Here is a 23232-nt window from a genome sequence, read left to right as displayed (position 1 = left end):
ATTATTTTTTCAAAGGAGAGGAGCGAGAGTACGAAGTTCATATCTCTTCAGCTCTGTTGGTAGTGCATTAAGAGCCAGTCCTCCTGCTGTTCTCTGGAGCCTAATTAAGCGCAGGTGTTCCTCAGGTATCTGCTGATGAGCCACAGTTTTTTTGTATATAACCAGCAGTGATTCTTCTGGTGCTTTCTGTTTCCTTTGGTAGAATGTTGCTACCCGTAGACCTGTTCTCCCTGTAGACCAAGACCTCCCTGAGGTTTTGAGTTTGTATTACAGGTGCATTGGGGAGACCGCCTTTACCATTTATTAATTTTGGTTTGATGCTTGTATCCATGGCAACCTCTTACTGGGCAATGTGTCTCCTTTACATCACTGTTGGTGGAGCTACTATTTGTGGTCTCAGCATAACAGTGTGATTAGTTCCGATGGGTGGGTAACTGATTGCACACAATGGTCTCCAGCCATTTTTGAGCTCATGAAGCCTCCCATTACTATCACATGACTATGAAGGTTATGAAGAGCCGTCCTTCCCTGCTGCAAAAAGCCCAAAGGGGTGTTCCCACATTTGGGGAAAATCCTTCATCTTTCCCCTACCGGACACTAAGTGCTGGTCAGTCGCTGAATTCCAAGGAAAAGGGGAAGAAAAAAAAAAAAAACAGGAACTTTTTCCTTTTTTCCAGGGGCTTTGAAATGTGGCTATGCAAACCGGCCAATGAGGATGAGGCGAGACATTTCGGTCCCCTCCCAAAGCACAACACACACCCCGCTGACACAGTACAAGCTGGAATGTGGGTCTTCCCATTTCAGAGCGTTTGCAGATGGAGGTGTGGAGGAGCGTGAACGTTGCCAAAATGTAACCGCAGTTCATAACCGCTCACGTTGTTCAAGTCATGCCAAAGCTGGGTAATTGAGTGCCACTTGTGTCTGACTTTCTCTTAACTAGTGTATGTGAAACGGTGTTCTTCTTCTCACTGAATTTCCCACAGAGCATAAGGGTTTTATTTTTCTGTTCTTAGCTGTAGACACCCTCATGCTGTTCCACAAATCAAGTGTGGAATTTCTTTTTCTGTAACTCAGCCAATGAGGCTTTGAGTCAGCAGTGCCAGTTTGCTCCGTGTTGTTGGTTCGTTTTCGTTGAAGGGGGGAGACATTTAAATTCGGTGGGACCGAGCTGCTCAAATTCAGTTTGCAACCCAAGCATGGAGACAGAGAGAGAGAGAGCGAGAGAGAGATAACAAAACCACTCGTTTGGAAAGTAATGGGCTCAATATTCCGGGAATGAAATACAGATCGTAGACTGGAGCTTTTAACGGTGAGATGGGCGAGGGTGGCGGGTGGTAGTGCTAAGCTTAAAATAAATCACATCTGACTTTACTGTCCTTGACGGGCCTGAAATCAGAGGGTGAAAAGGAAACTGCTTTAATGATTAGCTGCACCGAAAGATGGGATTTTACATTGCGATTGGGTTAGTAGATGGGAGATGGGGGGGTTGGTGGGGGGGGGGGGACGGGCTTTTGGCCCTCGTGTTCCGAGCTCTTTGTTGCGCCAGTGCAGTTGGGCCAGACGAAATGAAATCTGAAATTCAGATTGCTCTATTTATGCCTCTGCAGCCATGGGAGATCCAGGCGGGCTCGCCGCAATGATGAAACGGAACAGCACAACCAATTATCATTTTCCAGCGTTATTAATTTATTTATTTGGCAGCTCCCCCTTAGCCAAGGTGACCCCCACAGCATCGTAAATTAGTCTGCAGAATACCAATGGAAAGCCGGCCTGTTGTTATTACAGTAATCTGAACCCTGCGACTGTCCGAGAAGGAGCACGGAGCCATCTTTTCCTTCTGGCGCAAATATGATAATCTCACACAAATGCCAAGATGGATGGCGACCAGATCGTTGCTTTGTTTGTTTATTCATTTATTTATATTTGTTGCTTTTATCGAATGCTCGGCTATGTCCCTGGGGGGTACGGTTTTACATGAGAAAGAGGAGGAGAGGAAGAAAAACGTAAAAGGAGGGGGGGAAAGGGAAAAAGGAGCCGAGCGTTGTCTTCTGGAGCCCGCCGTCAGGGGCTCTGTCTGCCAGCCCACGGCCTGGCGCTGTCTGGAGATCTGAGGCTTTTCGGCTGACGCAGCGGTGTTTTACCAACGCCCCCTACCCGCCCACCAACACCCCCGTCCCCCATCCGTCTCCGTCCGTCCTGCACGATGGCGGCAGATGGCGGTTTCGTTCGGCCGTGTCGGAGACACCGCGGGTTGGGGCGGAACTTGCCGGACACACAGCCCAGAAAGGCTGCTGGTTCCAAAGGGCAGGGCGTGCTCTCGCATGCCTGGAGTTCGGTCACTTAACCTGAATTTGGCTTCGGAAAATGTCCAGCTGTGTAAAGTATGTTTAAACACAGAAAACTGAGCTGTTTACAGTAAGAGGTCTGGGGGTATGGCCAGCTGTTAGGCTCATAAATAAACCATAATGTGGAGGAAAATCGAATGTGTTCCTGTTCGCCGTGCCCCCGATTCTTCCCAGGGCATTTCAGGATGTGATTCATAAACTCCTCCTTCGCCTGGGAGGTCAAGAGCTTTTCAGTGACTCTGCACCAGGAGCGAGGCCCTTTTAAAATGTGCAGTTTGATTGTTTTCCCATTAAATGGCGCTTAGAACCGGTGCATTTACTAGAACTGACCCCCTTTCTTGCTGCATAATTAAGTGAAAGGCCTCTCCCCAGGGCCCAGTGGGGTTTGTACCTCGGAGTCTCCACGTTAACCGTATAAATGGGCGGAACAAAAAAAAGCCATTCTGGATGTCTGCCTGCTAGGTAAATGATGTAAAAAAATAAATAAAAATACTGAGATCCTCTGTGGGATTGGGCCCTTCTGGTTGCTAGCCTGGTTAGCGGAGTCCGTCCCCTCCTGACTGGCCTGTAGGGCTCTGCCAGGCCCTTATCAGTGTAAAGACAGATCACTGCCCCCGCTCCATGAGTCCAGCGAGGCCCCTCATCCTCCCCCAAACGCCGCTAATCCACCCCCCTGCGTGGCTCGCAGCAACGTGGGGGCAGGGCGGGGATTAGACAGGGTGGGGGGGGGGGGCAGGGGGTGAGCACCAAGGATGGGACAGGCAGTGGCCCCTGGAGAAAGCTGGGATTAACGCGCCTGGAAAAGAAAAAAGAAAAAAAATGATGTTGGATAATCGACGTGCTGCCTCCGGAGCTCTGTGGTCCGTGCACGCTAACGCGCTAGGGACCATTTACTGCCAAGCCCCTCTCTCTCTCTCTCTCTCTCTCTCTGTCACACTCTCTCTCTCTCTGTCTCTCTCTCTCTCTCTCTGTCACTCTCTCAATTCAATTCAATTTCAATGTGCTTTATTGGCATGACAAATATAGGCACTTGTGTTGCCAAAGCAGTGATTACAACATACAACTATATACAATGAATCCGAGAATGTGAATTTGTTATATAAAAAATATAAAAATATATACATAAATATCAGTAAGTGATGTTAGGTGTGTGTGTGTCTGACTATCTGCGTGTTGTGTGCATGAGTGAATATTATGTGTCTGCTTGTACGCGTGTATGCTGTGTGTAAATATGTGCATGAGGTGGTCACACATTGTCCCTCAGAGTATGGCAAGAGAACACACATTGTGCTGCTAGTATGCAGCAACCTTTTTCTTCTCCTAATAGGTAGGGTAATCTATCGTCATTGTGTATATCATTGAATTGGGGACATTTCTGGATCATTTTTTGGTAGAATTTTTGTCAAATTTGGTCAAATTTTGTGCATTCCATTAGGAAGTGTTTTTCAGTTTCAATTTGGTTGTCTTTGCATTGTTGGCACAATCTTTTTTCTTCTGGCAACCATGATTTTCTGTGCCTGCCCGATTCTATGGCTAAGTGGTGCTCGCTGAGTCTGTACCTCGTCAAGGTGGTTCTCAGTTTTTTGTCAGTAACTGTGGTCAGGTAGTTCGCTAGAGCATACTGTCTTTTTAGGGCCAAATAACATTTCATTTTACTTTGCGATTTTATTTTAGTTTCCCAGTAGGTTATATAATTCTGTTTCAGCTGTGTTGGAATTTGGTTTATTCTAATTATGTTTGTAGTTTTGTTCTGATCTTGAGCAGGTGAGGTGTTAGTGTGTGTTAGTGTATGTGGGGAACTAAGGCTCAGGACCAGCTTAGTGAAGGGATTGCTTGCTTTGCTCAACTCTTGGTATTGCAGGGCTTTGTATTGATGTGAGTGGGGGTCACTTTGTTTTAGGTGGTTCCAAAATTTGATTGACCTTTTTTGTATTTTGATAAGTAATGGGTATTGGCCTAATTCTGCCCTGCATGCATTGTTTGTTGTGTTTCTATGTAATTTCAGGATATGTTTACAGAATTCTGCATGCAGGGTTTCAATTAGATGTTTGTCCCATTTGCCAGATTCTTGACTGATGAGTGGACCCCACACTTCACTGCCATAAAGAGCAATTTGTTCGATTACAGCTCCAAAGATTTTAAGCCAAATTCTATTTGGAATCTCTGCACAAATGTGTCGTTTTATGGCGTAGAAGGCCCTGCGTGCTTTCCCCCTTAGTTCATTCACTGCAATGTTAAAGTTTCCTGTAGAACTGATTTTTAGCGCTAAATAATTGTAATTTGAGGAATGTTCAATGTAATGTGTTTCTAACATGAATTTGTGTTTTGTTCCCTGAGATCTGGATCTTTTTTGGAATGTCATAATTTTAGTTTTGTTAAGGTTTACTGCCAGGGCCCAGGTCTCACTCTCTCTCTCTCTCTCACTCTCTCTGTCTCTCTCTCTGTCACTCTCTCACTCTCTCTCTCTGTCTCTCTCTCTCTCATTCTCTCCCTCATGGCCGCCACGCTAACGCGCTGGGGACCATTTACTGCCAAGCCCCGCTCCCGTCTATCTCTCTCTCTCTCCCTCACTGCCCCGCCCCTCTGTCTCTGTCTCTCACTGCATCTCTCTCTCTCTCTCTCTGTTTCTCTGTCTGTCTCACACTGTCTCTCTTTCTTTTAAATTCAGATTCTTTTCAAATTCTAAATGCTTTGTTGGCATGACGAGATATTTTTTTATATTATATGCCGAAGCACAGAAACAAACAAATACAAAGGAACACATAAACATAAATCTCGACAAACGGTGTACAGATCCTAATATGCTCACTGGTTGTCCCTCTGTTTATGGCTGGCTGTTACATAATTTGTGGCTAGTCCGATACATTTTCTGGGTTCCCCTAATAAATAGGGAAGCTTTAGGTGGTGATTAAAAGTTTAAAATTCTGGGCATATTTTAATGCATTTTGGCTAGAAGTTCTCCCATATGTGGTGATAATTTTTACATGTTGTGAAGAAGTGTAGCTCTGTCTCCACCACTCTCTGACTGCAGTGTGAGCACAGTCTGTCCTCTCTGGGCAGCCAAGTCTGCCTGTCTCCTCCCCCCCCCACCCCCCGCGCCTGTCTTTCTCTTTCTAACCCTCTCTCCCTCACTCTCTCCCTCTCACTCTCTCTCTCACTCAGTCTCTTGCTCGCTCTCCTTCTCACTTGGTTTCTCTGACTTTCTCTCTCTCACCCTCCATTTAGTGAAAAAATTTTTTTTTGCAATTCAAAAGTCATCCTTTCTTGCGGGCACATCTGTCATACATGGTTTCGGTGTATACTGGCTGTGAATTATGTTCCACCCACCAAATTCTTCACAAACAGTGCTGCTTTCTGAACAGATCCTGATGGAGAAAATGTTCCGAACGGGAAAGCGTAGGCCTCAGGGGGTATACACTCAACCTAGAGCCACAAAAGCATTGCAGCGAATCTCAGTCAATCAGCCAATCGACCAGTTGACCAATCGGCCAATCAGCCAGTCCACCGATCAGTCAGTCAACCAATCCATCTTTTGATTGTATAGCACCATTTACAAACACGATGGAACACAAATGTTCACAGTAAACATTTTTCAAAGCGAGTTGAGCCATATGGGGGAAAAACTGGAAATTTTCCCCCTAAACCCTTAAAAGGTCATCAAGCTAATCTCTCTAGTGCTCAAACAGTCTCACTTCTAGATTCATTCTCTCACCTGTCAGGAAGCACCACGTGATGTAAAGGTATTCAGTCAGGTTAAGCCATGATCGCCCAGAAGCAGCTCATTCTGTTTTACTCATTACTGTATCTAATGTGATAAGGGTATCAGCACTTCTGTGCGTTTCACCTCACGTCCAGTACATTATAACTGCAACAGCGAGTTGAACCTTCCGTGACTATCCCTGCTGTTGGCAATGAGCCACCAATGCTGAGTCTTTCAAACATCGCATCGCATCACATTGCTTTCGGCTAGCAGATGCTATTCTCAAGAGTGACTTATAGTGGAAGAGATATGTGTAGGAGATAACATAAGCACATTCACCTGTTCGATATGACCACTAGTGTCAGACCTGGCTAATAGCATTAACAGACCAACAAGTAAAGATATGACATCACTACAGCATGCTAACCACGTCAACCATGAACCAAGTACAAATTCTGCATACATACAGGCTACGTCCATAACAAGCACCTAATTAGAGAAGTGTAAAACCATAACCTAAAACCATTAAAATACCGACACCCCAAGTTGGTAAAAAGGAGGGAGTGATATGGGGTGGGGATGGGAGGGGAACTGAGATGCAGTCTGAGGAGGTGGGTTTCAGTCCACTTTGGATGACAGAAGATTGATTGGAGGTGTGGTGGAGCTGTTCCCTTCACTGTCCTGGAGGGTAACACCAAGGTTTTAATCTGGATGTGCACTGTTACAGGCAGCCCTTGCAGTGAGAGGAGGGGTGTGACGTGAGCGCACTTGGGAAGATTGAAGACGTCGTACAGTTGCTCACCGTATTGGCTTCAGGGGTTTATTGGTGCAGGCAGGAGAGTCGCGTTAAAAGGCAAGTGTCAACTATCTGTGTGGCTGTTGCGGGGCTTGGAGAGTCCTGACCGACTGGCACAGAAACGTGCCTGGATCTCTTGCCAAAGGTTTGGAGTCCAGGTTTTGGGATTTACCGGGTTTGGACTGCTCACCACTTTGTTTCATCTCGCCCTGATAAATGGGTTTAGATTTTGGGATCACTGTTCCCTGTCCTCCTGTGGCCTGTGCTGGGATCTGGTCCTCTGGGACCCCTAATGCTGTTTATCAGTCCCGCCTCCTGGGCCCCAATATTATGTGATCCCCGCCAACCGATTGGTCGGGATGTCCGCCACTTCTGCCAACCAGACAAAATCCAGCTCAGTAAGCTGATGTGCTAGATACTCAAATTCTTTCTCTTTTTTTGTTTTTTTGAAGAGGTGGGGAGGTTGAAATTGTAAAAGCCTGGTGGGGGGGTCAGACGGGGGTCAGGTGTAAGGTGCCATTTTGGGTGAAAATTGCAGTTCTGTTTGAAGATTGCCACCTGAACACATTTTGTGTTTGAACAGTCGGGGAAATTCATGGAGCTTTATCAGTTCTCACAAACGCACCCGGCTCTCCCGTGTGCTTTTGGTTCAAGAGGCCTCTCCTCTGTGCAGTATCCGTGCGAAGTGAAGGAGCACAATCCTTTGTTCAGCCAGCGCTAACAGTGCGATACTGTGATTGACAGTACCATTTCAGCTTGCGTAAATCAGGCGAAAGGCCGTATATTATTAGAAAAATGAGTATTATATGGAAAGTACGGCTGTGCTAATGCCTGCGTTCTTCTGGTGGATCAGCAGGCGAGTCGCCAATGGCAAAATACAAGGGATTTGGAGAACAGCTGTTTAACACACCTTCCCTGATTAAAACGGCACTGCAGCCTATGTGGATCATGCTATACATATGTAAACAGTCACGGCACTCACAACACTCCCCCCCCCCCCCCCCTTGGTTTCCGAAGCATTTAGGCAATACCCTGAACACCCTTTTAATCATTGAGCCATAATGAGAGGAAATAGTGAACTATGTTATAAACAAAGCAAGTTTTCATTCATGCTGAGGCAAATCTTGCTGGATTAGAGTCTTGCCAAACTTCCCTGAAGGGATACAAAACGTTCCTCTTGTTAGACTCTGTTTTGCATTTTATATATTTGCCATTATCTTCCATACCAGTCCAAGAAAAGTATGCACATAAAACGTGACATGGGCACCCTTGTCATCAAATGCAGTTTATATGAAGTTGAACCCTTTGACCTTTGGGTTAGAAGACCAAATCTTCAACCGCTTCTTCACTCCATCATTGAGTCTTGGCATTTGTTTGTTTCATCTTGCACTTGGAACACTTGGAAGCCATTTTGGTCTGGAGCTCCCCCGTAAGAACCGGGAGAAATGTGGTGTCTCGGAAATAGAGCTGAACCTTCTAATCGGCTCAGTCTTTATGGAGCCTGAGACCTCTATTAAAGATTAAAGCCGAGTTTATCGCTGCGTGTTGCGTTTTTCATCGCTTTTTCCCCCCGTTGCATTGCTAGTTAGACCCCGACCAGAGATCCAGAAAATTATGTTGTGCCTTGCGTCAGCACTCAGAATCTCAGCCCTTCCTCTATTTACACCCATATCCATTCCATCAAGTCTTAGTAGCTTATTTTATATATATATTATTTATTTATTTTTTATTTTTTATTTTTTCTTGTTACTGCAGAAGCTAAAAAAAAATTCTCTAATCTTTTTCTTTTGTTGGTCCACAGCATCTTATTTTTCCAGATAATCCGAGTTTTGCCGACCTGCAGTTTCTAGAGTAATCCCAGCCTGGTTCGTGAGAATATGATATGGCTGCTCGTTTTTGGGATCTGTAGAGTGCAGCTTTTCTGTAAGAAGGTGCATCTGTGCATGCTTTTTTGCTGGGAAGAGTACAACCCAAAATATGTCTAAGTGTTCTCAAACACTAATCTGACATGAATAACTGCATCAAATGGGATTAACAACAAAACTTTCCGCAGCAAAATATTACTGTCAGTTTATGAGTATTATGGCTGGTTTGTTGGAGTTTGTTGCAGGCTACATATAAATGTATATACCTCGCTGCTCTTGCCCTGCTATTTGATGGTTGGGGAGTCACACAAAAAAGTAAAACCAACCAGCAAATAAATACATTCTTTAATTGAATCGATTGAGTGCTCCACATGAACTTTACTGCTTGGTAGGACTGGTGCTCCTGTTTTCACAATGTTAGGACCACTAGCAAAACTTTTGGGGAAAAAATTAAGAACAATGAAATTAGTTATTGAACAAAGAAATTACATTTTGCATGTGTACAAAAACAGAATATAGAACCTAATTTATGCAAAATTCTGTAGAAAATATGGACTTGGTTTTTACCAGGGAGTAACAGGTTTGATTCCCAGGTTAGACCGTGCCCTTAATTTGAGCGGTCTCTTTAAAATAGTCCAGCTGCAGTGTGTCAGTGGATAATTACGATGTCAAATTCAGGGGGAGTGCAAGTCGGAACAAGGCAAGGCATCGCTCTCATCAGCGAAAATACGCAGGAAAAATAAGGATGAAGTAAGCTGTGTGGAGAAAAATAAAAACATTAGGCCTGCAACTTGGAGAAGCAGCAGTGTGTTCTATTTGGTGCAAGTCTCTCTAAGTAAGGGTCATTGCTAAGCAATAACAATAGTAATAATAGTAGTAATAGTAATAAATTGGTATATGTGCTCCCGCTCTCTGATCTTGCCAATCATTGCGTACAATTCTACAGTATGTGCCCATTTCAAGTCTCTTTCAGAGCAAGTAATTCTGTTCATTCAGCAGATTCTTTGTGGCTGTACTTCAGACACTGGAGTCCAGGCACAGGGAAGCCCTGGAAAAGGACCGTTGCTATGGTGAGCTTTCGGAAGTTACCGCGGGGTGCTGGCAGTTGCCACGATACTGGCGAAAAGGGGAGAAAATGAGGGGCAGCGTTTGTCACTGCCAGCATGCGGGCGGACGCTGCGATGGTGGTGCAGTGCGAGTTTTGCCCTTTCTGCAGAGTTATTTATAGAAGGAGCTGGAGGTTCCCACTCCGGACTTTATTCACAGGTCCCTTGCAATTCTCTTGCCGATGTTTTACGCACTCCTGCATTCGTTCGATTTTGAAGGGATTAGAGCTGGGGTTTTCAGCCTTTCTTGATCCTGGGGCCCCCGCCCAGGCTCAAAGGCATCCAGGGTTACCATCATCATAAGTTAAAAATGGTTATAGTAAAAAAAAAAAAAAAAATGTATTTTTTGTTTAAAGTATATTTTGAAATATTTTCCCAAATGTAGTCTTTGCATTTCAACTGGCCAGGGACCCCCTGCAGTACCTTCAAGGACCCCCCAGGGGTCCGCGGAGCCCCTGTTGAAAACCCAGGGATTAGAGTGTATGCATACTGGAGTCCTTAACCCCTGCAGCATTAGGCATTGTTACGGTGTTCAGCATTCTCCTCTTAATGAGTTGGGCTGTGTCTGTTCATGCGCAGTGAATGAGGCAGGGCTGTTGGCTTGTGTTCATGAGTGCTGCAGTTTTATTTTCCCAGTTTCTTGTGATGTTTGAGTGACCTGTTTTAGGGATCTATTTAAAATAAAATTACCCTTGAGAGGGGTACACAGCTCAGCCACTTGTTCTTAACTTTGTTCAAATGTTTTTTTTTCCTTCTAAAATATTTGTCCAATAAACCATTAAGAAACAAGACCAGGTCAAACCCTTGTGTATGGCTGGACCGGCCGACCAATGGTGTGACTTCATCACTCACTCAGTCACAGACATTCGCGTTTGTAGGGCTGGCCCCGCTGTTGCGGTCCTACCAAAAATACAGCTGGATGAGTCCAACTTCTGACAACCAAGGTTTGATATACGGGGGGCATAGCAAAGGGTATCTCAGAAACACCAATAGTGAGTATTACATCAGCAGTAGAATGTTCAGTTCAGAACATCCTAATCACATATTTGTGATCTTGCATCATAAATAATGTTCAGTTCAGAACATTCTAATCACATATTTGTGATCTTACATCATAAATAATGTTCAGTTCAGAACATTCTAATCACATATTTGTGATCTTGCATCATAAATAATTCAGTCGACATCTGTGATTTGTGACTACTCAAAAACTGTTCTTCAGAGCTCCATCACATATGTGTCTTTTGTCACAGACTTCTAACACAATTTGTGTCTTAACATAGTTCATTCAGACTTTCTCCTTTGTGATCTCACACTAACTAGTGTTCTCAGATATCCTAATCACATATTTGTGATCTTGCATCATAAATAATGTTCAGTTCAGAACATTCTAATCACATATTTGTGATCTTGCATCATAAATAATGTTCAGTTCAGAACATCCTAATCACATATTTGTGATCTTGCATCATAAATAATGTTCAGTTCAGAACATTCTAATCACATATTTGTGATCTTACATCATAAATAATGTTCAGTTCAGAACATTCTAATCACATATTTGTGATCTTGCATCATAAATAATGTTCAGTTCAGAACATTCTAATCACATATTTGTGATCTTGCATCATAAATAATGTTCAGTTCAGAACATTCTAATCACATATTTGTGATCTTGCACCATAAAGAGTTAGGGCTGCACCCTGTGTTTCGGACCTACTGCAAGGAGAACTTTTTCACAGGGCTCCATCACACTAGTGTCTTTTGTCACACCAGTATCTTTAACACAGGTTTCTTCTTAACACTAGTCTCCTTCACATGAGTCTCCTTTGTGCATTCCATCACACTAACCTTAGTCTGTTTCTCAGTAGTATCCCTAACTCTAGAGTCTTTCACATTAGCCTCCTTTACTCTATTCTCTTTCACACTAGTACATATGAAACACCATCACCTTTCCCACTGATAAATTTGTTTCACACAACTGTCCTGCAGTATTTCACCCTCAATCTTGAAAGATTTATGTTTAAGCAAAGTGCAAAAAAAAAAACTTTTGAATTGTCTTTTTTTTCATTGAAAGACAAATTTATATGTCAATGTAAGAATTGGAGGGGGAAAGACAACCTTGCCCAGTGGTTGACCCAAAAGTTCAAGCAAAATCAACACTGGGATTCAATTAAATGCAACCCCCTCCTATTTTGCATGTATTCTGGTGTGAAAATGGCCAAGGGGAAGCTATCCATTTAAATTATTATTCCAGCTGCTGTTTTCTCAGTTTGTGTGGCAGAATGGGATGGGTAAACCTTCCTCGCATGCCAAGCACAGCTGCCTGTCTTAATGGAAAGCCGTGCTACTCTCTAATTTCTAATGTTATAGTGTGTGTGTGTGTGTGTGTGTGTGTATATGTGGGATTCCGCTCAGACATAATTTCTTTATGAGCTCGTCGCTCGTTAAATTAAATTGCTCAGTTTGGCAGGTTTTTTGAGCAAATTATGGGCTTACATTACACCCGGCGTCTGCTTTTGTTTCGCTGTTGCAATTTTGGAGCTAGACCTCTGCAAATGTACGCAGCTAATTGAGCAACAGAACCAATTAATTCTCTTTCCTAAAATACACACTGAAAATGATGGCTTTTTGAAACGCACTGAAGTTTATATTTATATGAGGATGAGCAAGAGAGGAGAGGCCTGGGCTTTAAACACAATTGGGGTGCGTGGCTTTAGCTGTTGCTCATTCACTGTAAAGTAAACTAATCAGTAAATTGATTAGCAGTGTGACCAGTCAGCAGTTTTATTTTAGGAGATCTTGCCCTGGAGTTGTTGAATATTAAACATAATCTCACCGGTAGGGCTTTTGAATTTAAAACCAATCGACATGGGTTTCACTGAGGGCTGCGAGCCAATCAGAAGGAATGGATGTTTGCTGTGGGTTATGAGTGGAGTGGGTGCTCAGGAGAAAAGGAGGTTGTGGTCAGTGGTAGAAGTGTGTCCATGGAGACTGTACATGCGACCACAAATGATTATCACAGCGATTGTGTAATGACTTCTGGTTTTCAGAGTTTATTTACTCTAACTCCACCACACACACACACACACACACAATCCCTCATGCATGCGCTTTCATGTACACTTAAGTTTATTTCGGTTATTTCACAGTTTTGTATTTGTAGAAAGAGAAATGTTGTCACCATCTTCAGATTTCACTCACGGGTAATGGATAGGCCTATACTTTTTTTTACAGACTTTGTTTTAAAGTATTGCTTTAGGCTTTTGAAGCGGTAGAGAGAACATGGCGGCCTGCGGGAGGCCAGTAACAGCTGTAATGGCTGCCTCTGCTCTCACACTCCCCATCACATTTGCACAGGTGGGGAAAGAGAAGCTGACTGTAATGCGGTGTTGTCAAACTGCAGTCCTGGAGGGCCTCTGTGTCTTTGGGCTTTTTTCGGCGCATTTCAGAAAGAGAGTCCGCACACCTTGTTCTCAAGACCTTAATTGGCTGCTGATCGAAAGGATACCACGGTTACTTGCAGACATTGCCGCCCTCCAGGACTGGAGATTGACTACCCCCGCTGTAATGGAATGGAATGCTGCAGTTCAGTGGCCGAAAGCTGTAGAGCTTCTGCGGTTCTTGGAGGATCATGGGAAACGTAGTGCTGTCCAGCTCAGCTGATGCTGACTGCTGCCTGTCTGCTGAATCATACTCCCATGGGAGAAACTCATCTGTGGGGGTAGCAGAATAACCACATTCATAGATGCTGCATTTGTCTTTGTGTGAGCGGGGGTGGTTGTGCTTTGAGGAGTAGCTGCACAGAGACCTTTCATGCCTGAAAGCCAGGTTTCGTATCGCTCTTTATTCCCCTTGTTCACCTCTTATCAAATCGGTCACGGTCCTAAAATAAGCTGTTTCGGAAAAATCGCTCCTAGGATAGAGGCGGTGGGCGGTAGCCGCAGTGTGTCCATTGACTGTAACATAATTTCTCCAAACTGCTTCCTTTCCTCTGAAAAAAATGGTTTATTTGTTTATTTGAAGTGTTTTGATACATAGGAATTGAAACGCAGACCGTAATCCAGTAATGTTTCCCCCCCTTGCTGCCTGCTAAACAGAATGGTATCTGAGCTCTCGTGTGCTGTAAGAGACTCCTCACGTCTCCACTTGTTATTGTTTTCAGCAGCCTGGTCAGGGTGCTACTTACTTTACATTACAGGCATTTAGCAGATGCTCTTATCCAAAGCGACTTACACAACATCTTACTCATCAATTTATACTGCAGCATATAGCCTATACTGAAGCAATGCAGGTTAAGTGCCTTGCTCAGGGGTACAACGGCAGTGTCCTACCGGAGAATCGAACCTGTGACCTCTAGGTTACAAGACCAGCTCCTTACCCCCTTATACTATACTGCCGCCCCGCTTTACTGATCTCGTGGTCTGATCTCAGAAATGTACTACAAAGTCCTTTCTGCTGTGCCTTCTGCTGTAAATGTACAGTTTCACTTGAAGTTTTTATTTTTTAATTTTCTTGCTCCTTTATGGTGCCGTGTGCATGTGCAGGAAATGTGTATTTAAAGATGCACAGTCGGGCGGTGGCAGGAACGGCGCTAACATGTCGGTGACAAGCCGAGATGAAAACGTGGGTGTTTCATTTGCGGAATGTGAGGAATAATGCACATTATTGTACCAGAAATTCACCCCTCCCCCACTGCCTCACACCCCTCTCCTGTGGGAAGCGTGTTTGGTCTCAGAGCTGATTGGATGGGGTTATTTTTTTCCCCGTGTGCCAAGAGAGTGAGAAAAAAGAGCAACTCCTAAAAAAGACAGAGCTGTACTTCACTTGAAGTCGCCAAAAAAAAAATCTTCACAAAACTATCTTCCAGTTAGTTTATATGCGCAAAGCCTAGGAGTTGGCTCTCATTGTAGTCTACTACCCCTCTGAAGTGACAAAATGATCCCTTTTCTTTGAGAAATATACTTTGTACTTTATCTTTCGGTTCTCATGGGGTCCCCCCCCCCCCTTACATCTTACTTTGCTTTGATTCCATCTTCACAGCCTCGTCTTGCTAATACCCTTCCTTAACATAATAGATCACAGACACTTTTCAAAAGATGTTCAGAATCCAGTCTTGGACGGACATGCAACGCCTTGCCTTATTTTATTTTTTGAAACCTTTGTCTCTCAAGGAGCTGACCATACTGTTCTCTGTTTTTACTGTAGCATAATGAGCCCAGATGGTGGTGAGGGAGTGAATGTACGTACAGGTGAGAGATGGAGCTTCACAAAAGGATATCAACCTTGAAGACTTTTTAGGGGTATAGTGACATTAGTGTGGAGGCTTTCAGTCTGATCGCTTTGATCCTTTGTTGTGACGGTTGGGTAACAATGTAAAGAAAAGAATGTTGAGTAGCTTTCCCAGCAATTGCTGCACAGGCTTCTAAGCACACACTGTTGTCAATTTTCTGTTTTACTGTCACACATTGATGCGGGCAGCACTTCAGCGAAAGTGATTATATTCATGAAGTCTTTACCCCGTACAATTGTGTAATTGGATTAATTGGTAATTAGCTGAAATGCTCGAGGCTGAATCGGTTTAATGGCTCCGTGGTTCCAGGTAATCGCTGATGGATTATAATTGATTTTACTCAGAAAACTGACCGTGTGCCCTGGAGACTCATTTCAGCAAGACTATACACTCCACCACCCCAACCCCCCCGACACACACACACACACACACACACATTCCATCTCTTCCTGTTTCATGATTTCTGGGACGGTTGGCCGATTGGTTAAGAGCGGTTGGTTATTACTGGAAGGCGGTGGCATTGGTGATCACACTGGTAATCGCACTGGCCGGCACAGATGCACACCACCTCCTGCTCACATGTAGAGCCTTTCTCTTCCTGCAGCTTTGTCTTAGAGAGATGAAATGCATTAATGACTTCCCCCCCCCCCCCCTTTTTTACCTTTTGAAGTGAATGGAATAGCATTAGGATCGTTTCCTAAAGCCTGTGGTAATCAATACGAGCAGGTGCCATTATCTGGCCGATCTAGGCCATGCCTTTAAGGCAGCTCTCCCAGGTGCTCTTGGTATTCAGAGAGGAGTGAGTTATCCCACTCTGGACCCACGGCGTCAGCACAGCGCTTCAGCCGAGCGATTCCGGCTCGTTCCACGCGCAGGAAGAGCAGTGCGTTCGGCAAACACGGCGTCGGACGCTCAGGTGCGCGACCGCGCTTGCAGTCCCCTTTAGAACTGTCAGCCAGCGCTCGGAATGCGCGCTTCACGTACCTGGGAGCTTCAAGGTCACATCCCACCGCTAAAGCGTTCTTCATGCTCGCGATGTCCACCAGGGCGGAAACAGCGGCCCTGAAAGTGATAAAGCGCCCTTTCAAAATCAGATTTTATGTTGATGGGATTGTCTTTCCTCCCCCCCCCCTTTTCTCTCCATTTCAGATAACCTGCGAAGTGCTGCACGGAATGCAACGGGAATGACTTGTGCCCGGGGCTCCGCCTCTGCCGCGCGCTCATTGGATGACCTTTGCCACGCCTGGGAGCTGACCACGCCCCTTTGCTGCTACCTCTTTTCTCAGTACACCATTTGGAAATTCAGAACTTAAAAGTTTGTGAGGGGGAGGGGGGAGGGGTTTGGAGGACGGGCGGGGCGCTTAGCGGGGATTTGGCGGTGGGAGAAGTTGAGGTGCGAGGTTTCAGGTCCACCCAGGTCCATGGTTTCCTCCTGCCCAGGCCAGTCCCACCACCTGTCTGCAATGGTGACATGAGGAAGGGCGCCCCCTGCCTGAGGAGCTGGCTCATTGCGCCTGCAGTATTAGAGTGACTGTCGCTGGCTTCGTTCGGCTGGCCTGTGTGCACTGAGGCGGGCGGTGGGATTTTCAGGCCCCTTTCGCGCTCGCGCGCAGGTGGAGGCGGGACCTTTCGCGGGCGGTCGCGGGGGGGCGGGTGGACCATGCTGGCGTGCGGGCGGCTACGGCGGCTCTACCGCCAGCTCACCCTCCAGACCGGCCTGCTTCTCCTCTTCCTCTTCTGCATGGTCAGCGTGGTCGTCTCCGCCTACTTCCTGTACGGGGTCAAGCGGGAGCTGGAGCCGGCGGGGGGCGGGGCGGGGGCCGAGGGGACGGCGGACTGCGACGACCCCCGGGCCACGCCCTCGCGTCTCCTCCCGCTGAAGACGGTGCGGCCCTCGGACACGTCGCGCACGGACCCCGTGGTGCTGGTGTTCGTGGAGAGCCTCTACTCGCAGCTGGGCCAGGACATCGTGGCGGTCCTGGAGTCCAGCCGCTTCCGGTACCGCACCGAGATCTCGCCGGGCAAGGGCGACATGCCCACGCTCACCGACAAGGACCGCGGCCGCTTCGCGCTGGTCATCTACGAGAACATCCTCAAGTACGTCAACCTGGACGCCTGGAACCGCGAGCTGCTGGACAAGTACTGCGTGGAGTACGGCGTGGGCATCATCGGCTTCTTCAAGGTGAGAAAGTCCGCCCCCTGGAGGAGAAGTGTGCGTTTACGCCAGAGGTGGCGAACTCTGCAGTGTCTGCTGGTGTTCGGTTTGTTTCAACACAAGCACATTGATTTAGGTAAGTGACTGGCTAAAGTGTCCACACACCTTGTTCACAACTTAATTGGCTGCTGACAGAGGATGCCACAAGCACCTGCAGGCACTGCAGCCCTCCAGGACTTGAGTTTGGCTCCCCTGTTTTAGTCGTTTGATGGGCAGCTTAGCAGGGCTTTTATGTGGAACAGATGCCATGCACACTGTGTCACCTCCAAACAGGATGGATTATGAAAGCCTGGGTACTTTTATGAATTTTATGAGTGTATTTTAAATGCTGCATTATGATCTTTCCTTTGTTTGTCCCTTTGTTTATTTACTTAATGTTTATTTGATCGGGACACATAGAATTGTGTAACAATTATCCAGCGTAATGCATCACAGAATTTGTAGCTTCTGCTAATTTGCAGTGCCTAATTTCCACGTTTTAATTACATAAGGGCGACATAGCTCAGGAGGTAAGAGCGGTTGTCTCGCAGTCTGAGGGCTGCCAGTTCGATCCCTCGCCCTGGGCGTGTCGAAGTGTCCCTGAGCAAGATACCTAACCCCTAACTGCTCCCAACGAGCTGATTGGTACCTTGGCATGGCAGCCTTTCACCGTTGGTGTGTGAGTGTGTGTGTGAATGGGTGAATGAGAGGCATCAATTGTAAAACGCTTTGGATAAAAGAGCTACATAAATGCAGTCCATTTACCATAAGACTGTTTTACGAAAAGGAAACAAAGCCTGTTTGTAAAGATGTTTTTGAGCTGGTAAATAATCACAAGGAGGTTCTTAAAACCTGTGTATATGTAATAGTGTTTGACTTTTGAAAGATGAGAACAGTTCACCCAGCTCTGCAGTTTTTTTTTTTTTTCTGCAGGCTTTTCTTTGGTGACGATGCCAAGGAGTCTCTTCATGTCAATTTCTACCCGAGAGCAGCCAGGTGTTCATATATTACAGACATACAAAACCTTGGGTCTCCAAATAGGTGACATGTTTTGTGAAATTTTTGCGTTGCATTAGCCAGTTTTAGTTGCCTGGCATTTTGCAGAGTTGTGAATCATTGACGGTACACTAAGGATGATGCAAGTTTCAGATTCTATATCAAACTGAAAAAAAAGGAAAAGCTATTTTTTTTGTGTGACAGCAGTGGTATTCTGGGATGTACTGGAGAGGAGCTAGATTTTGAGTTTGAGTCTGACTCTTTGTCACTGGATATGGATAGGAACAGCACCGATAACTTGTTCAGTGAGTCACTCCATCTGGTTGCTGGCTTCTCATGACTGCAGTGGGGTTTTGTCAGAAAAGTATTATTAGACATGAAATTTTTGAAAGAGAAAGCGAATGCAGGATGTTTTTAGACCTGCGATATCGATGTGTTTTAATTGCCTGCCTAAAAATGTATGGTTGTTTGTCCTCTTATAGAAAGTGTTGTTACTGAAAGATGCCTTATTCTGGACTTGTACCCATATGCTTATTAAGAGTTGTGCAGGTCAAATTTCATGAAACATATTTCTCTTGCCCTCTGTTACCACCCTGTTCATAAGCAAGGGCTGCATAGGACTTATAGGCATAGAATCTATAGGGAAACTCTTTGTGCTGAAGGGCTGCTCAATACTGGTCCTGCAGGCCAACTGGACCATAGGGCCACTCAAACCTGACCCTAGGGTTGAGTATAGGGCCACTCAAACCTGACCCTAGGGTTGAGTATAGGGCCAATCAAAACTGACCCTGTCAGGCCTTTCAGAACTGACCCCATAGGGCCACACAGACTGGGTTCTGTCGGGCTCCAGTGTCTGTAGGGCTACTCAACCCTGGTGGTTTTTGCAACCGCACTGTCCTCAAAGCCTCTCACACTGGGCCTGTCAAGCCACAGTCTGTAGGGCACCGAATACCCTGGTCCAGTCTGCAAAGCCACTTAAACACTGCCACTTAGCCTAGTCCTCGGCAGTTTGTGCTTTTCTCACGTACACACGGTTGACTGAGAGATTCTGGTGCTTTTTGTCTGGTGTTTTTTAAAGAATGTAGCCTAAATAAAATATTGTGGTGAATGATGCCGACCGGCTTCGCGAAGATCAAACACAGAGCTCTGGAGGGATAAAATGTTGATTTTTTTTTTCATTCATTATTTATCTTTTATATTTATAGCGTGCACTAACATTGATATGAAAACAAGCCTGTGCCGCCTCCTGAGGATTGGGGATCGAGTATGCCTTCCGGGCAGGGGTGCTTTAAGTGACATTTTGTTTCCGTGGAAATAAACTCCCAGATGTGAGGTCAGCCTGGGTTAGTTTCCTGTGTGCAGGCGTCGGGTTTGCCTCAGATGCTATCTGAAATGCTACAAACGTATTTAATTTAGACAATGCTTCAACTATAATTCATAATACAGCTTTCAGAGTGCGGTAATTCAAAATTAGTCTCTGTTACAGGCTTGTATTTCTACGACTCTTCTGTTTAAAGAAGCGCAAGGCTAGTTAGGGCATGGCACACTGTAATCTGATTGGCATGCCGAAAGATGATGGCTGTTAAAACAACGAGATCTAGGTTGCCAGAAGCATGCCATCGAGCAAGCTCATTCTTGTCCATCTGGTTAGACTTTTCTGCTTGTGTGGTGTTCCCCACTCGCAAGAAAACTTTGCCAAAATGAATTGGTACAGAAGATTTGTTTGAATGTATTCTTTCTTAAGTGTTTATTCAATTCCATGAAAGCCATATAACACATTTGTTTTGAAGCACTGATTTTAAGGTTAGATATGCTAGCTTCTCTACAGATTGACTAAGGAAAGTTTGCCATACCTGTATTTAGCAGTTTGTCGTCATTATAAGGCCAACACAAACAGTCAAAGAACGTCACAGTTTTGGTTTTTGTTTTAAATACCTCCATACAACACTGACCTTTTTTTGTGGGTTCTTACGGCTATATGTTTTTAATGCATTACACGTGTAACATGGCAACAGCTTCATGAAGTTACTCAACAAAGGGGCTGGAGGGGTGTTCTGAGATTTCATTTGTGACCTTCAGTACGATAGGAAAACCGTTTGAAGGTTTTATTTGTTGTTGAAGCTCCACCTTGCCCCCAAGGCCTGCCTTTGATTCGCTAATCCAGCTGTCAGCCATTTCTTTGATCAGCAGTTCCCCTCTCTGAGTGATGGCAGCTCTGTCCTATTACGGGAATGCTCCTCCAGTAGGGTAATAAAGAGCAGGTACAGGCCTTCAGTGAAAGGCTCATTCAAAACAAATTAAAAATATAAAAAATAAATCTTATCTAATCATTTAAGTTGGTCCCCTTGTTCATGTTAATGTAGCTTTGCTAACCAGCTGGTCTCGTAGATGCAACGAAACGATATCTTTTCTTTGAGAAATATCAGAAACATGTTTAAAAGTTACTTGAAAGCAAACAGGAATATTATGATGGGTTATGAAATCAATTGATTTAAGTTAGAATATGTGCTGTGAAATCATCAAATTGGGGTACAGCTGTGTTTCAGTATTGTTGAGGGAAAAAAAGTGAGCGTGTCATTTCCACCTCCAAGCACACTTGAACCTTTAACCACACACACCAAGGGCCACTTTTTTAAAGTACCTCCCTCACTAAACTCGTACAAATAGTGTCGTGTATTAACCAAATAAATGTTGGCAGCGGTGTCTTAGATCAAGACTCCATCACTATCTTTAGCCGTATCTATGTAAAACTGCAGCAAGGTTAGGTGGCTAATAGCAAATGCATTACTGTATGTTTGTTTATAGTAGATAAGGGCGAGAGTCACTTATCTGTAAGATTTAGCCTGGCTGCCTCAGTGAATTTATGGTAGTAGCAATACAAGCCCTGATATCAATGGTTTAAGAGGGGACTGCAGTGTAGTGCATCAGTTCTATTAGTCACATTCAGTTCCCCCAGGGCGTCAGTTTCAGTATATTTAGTGGATATGAATGGATGCAGCTAAAGCTAAGATAGAGAGTTTGCCTTGAGTCCAGTATCTGTTCAGTATCCAGCTGCTTACTTCTCAAAAAACGCCAGTGAATTGTAACATTTTAGATTGAACAAAGAAAAAAGAAATTCTCAAATTTAAGATTTTATTGCAGATATCCGTGTTTTTTGTGCACTTCAGTCATAATATTTTCTTAATCTACATAAAAATGTTTGTATTTATTGGAATTCCAGGTGCAGTGGCACCTGAGCGCCCTCTAGGGGTGGCCACCACAGGATGTAAACCGTCGCCATTGGTGTGGGGTGGGGATGGGGTGCACAGTTACCATAATGCTTTTGAAACTGGAGCGCTATCCCTTTAATTACACATTCAGAGCCTCAGCTGAGTTTAAGCCCCACTCCTCCAACTGCCAACCCTCACGTTTAATCCTGTATCCATATTAATGTGTAATTGGGATTAAAACCCCAGTCCACCACTCCGGTCCTGTGCGTGATTGCTCTGGGGCGAAATGAACGGCAAGCCTTTAACCCTCTAACCCCCCTTCCCACTCCACCCACCCAAACTCATCTTTGGAGGCTCCCGCCAATTATCCATCCGTATGTGATCTTCCGTTAACCCCCCCCAGGTTAGCGTGAGGGGCGGGTATCAGCAACACATAGGACACAGTGGAATGCTCTGAAGCCCTCATCTGCTATAATGAGAAAACCCCTCCTGTGTGTACCGCATGCTCATACAAATCTTTTTGGACTTCTCATGTACCCCCCTTCCCCCCCCACCCTGAATCGTCAGGTTATTGCTACAGAATCCCCAGGAAGTAGGTTCACGGTTGACCTTCATTGTGGAATTAAGGTCAAATATATTTCTGCAGTCATGTCACTATGAAATGAAAGACTAATATTTTTTTCAAGCATTTTTTCTTTGACTGCCATGAAGGCTATTGGTGTAGATAAACTTAAAATAACACAGTAGCAAAAAATAAAAGCTGCTTCAAAGCAGAAGACACTGAGGAAATCCTGGGCCACCCATCCTGTACACTAGATACATGCTACGCAACCGAACCTTCTTTGCTCTTAACCACTGCTCAGCTTCCCCCTGCAGAAGATACTGCACTTGGTCACAATCTGCCCACAATCTCAGTCTCCACTCCCTGTCCACAATTACTACATGGGGCCACCCAAAGGGTTAGGGAACCTTCTGACTCCACTCTGGTGCCCGGCTACCTCAGATCAGCCCATTTTCTCTGGGGAAGAGAATGTGAAAGGTTCTTTGGGGAGACCCCTACGACAGCCTGTTATCAAGAAGCACATACTAGAGTGCGGTTCGGGCTGGATATTTGCGTCCGAAACCGAACCGAGCCTGAGATAATAGTACCCGACCCGACACAAGCCCAACGAGCATTCTGTATTTTGGTGTCCGAACCGAACCAAACCCAACGCAGTTTAAAATATACATAGCATACATAAATATAGCTTAAACATGAATACAATCATAACCAAACCCGACCGAGTCAGAGCGTTAACGGTAAATATTTGGTCCGACCCGTCCCGAACCCGTCGGGCCCGAGTCGGGTATCCACACTCTAGCACATACATAGCGCCATTTTGTTCTGCTGTCTCATTTCTCTACTCCATTATGGGCATCGCATGAAGTCCGCCATCTTAGAAAAGCCTTGTCAGCATTCCCTCAGTGTGTTTCTGAGCAGAGATGAGTCTGACGGAGGGAACGTGTGTAATGTGTGAAGGGACGTTACATACCCCTGGGTATGTCCTTTAATGAGCGCTGTCAGAAAGGGGGAAGGGGATCGGCCAGAGCCCGATTTAGCACTGACTTCTGGGAATGAGCTGCAGAGCTGTATGGTTGATGATGGGGAATGATGATGTCACTGAAAAGAAGGTTCAGTTTCACTGGAGGTGAGCACCTAACTCCGTAGGCAAGTGTGCCATTTCGAAC

General features: G+C 45.2%; 1 protein-coding gene across 2 annotated transcripts in view; it reads left to right on the top strand.

Moving 5' to 3' along the window:
• LOC135263612 (bifunctional heparan sulfate N-deacetylase/N-sulfotransferase 1-like) overlaps window positions 1-23232 on the top strand; it is an 85415-nt gene that overhangs the window by 40175 nt on the left and 22008 nt on the right. For both annotated transcript variants that reach the window (XM_064351862.1, XM_064351861.1), the window contains exon 3: window positions 16255-17287. In XM_064351862.1, coding sequence (XP_064207932.1) covers window positions 16766-17287 — 522 coding nt within the window. In that variant the 5' untranslated portion in view covers window positions 16255-16765. The remainder of the gene's footprint in view (window positions 1-16254; window positions 17288-23232) is intronic.

This window comes from Anguilla rostrata, chromosome 9 (assembly GCF_018555375.3).
Source record: "Anguilla rostrata isolate EN2019 chromosome 9, ASM1855537v3, whole genome shotgun sequence".
In the NCBI taxonomy this organism is placed as follows: Eukaryota; Metazoa; Chordata; class Actinopteri; order Anguilliformes; family Anguillidae; genus Anguilla; species Anguilla rostrata.
The sequence above is the reverse complement of the archived record's forward strand: the minus strand, read 5'-3'. Positions and strand labels throughout refer to the sequence as shown.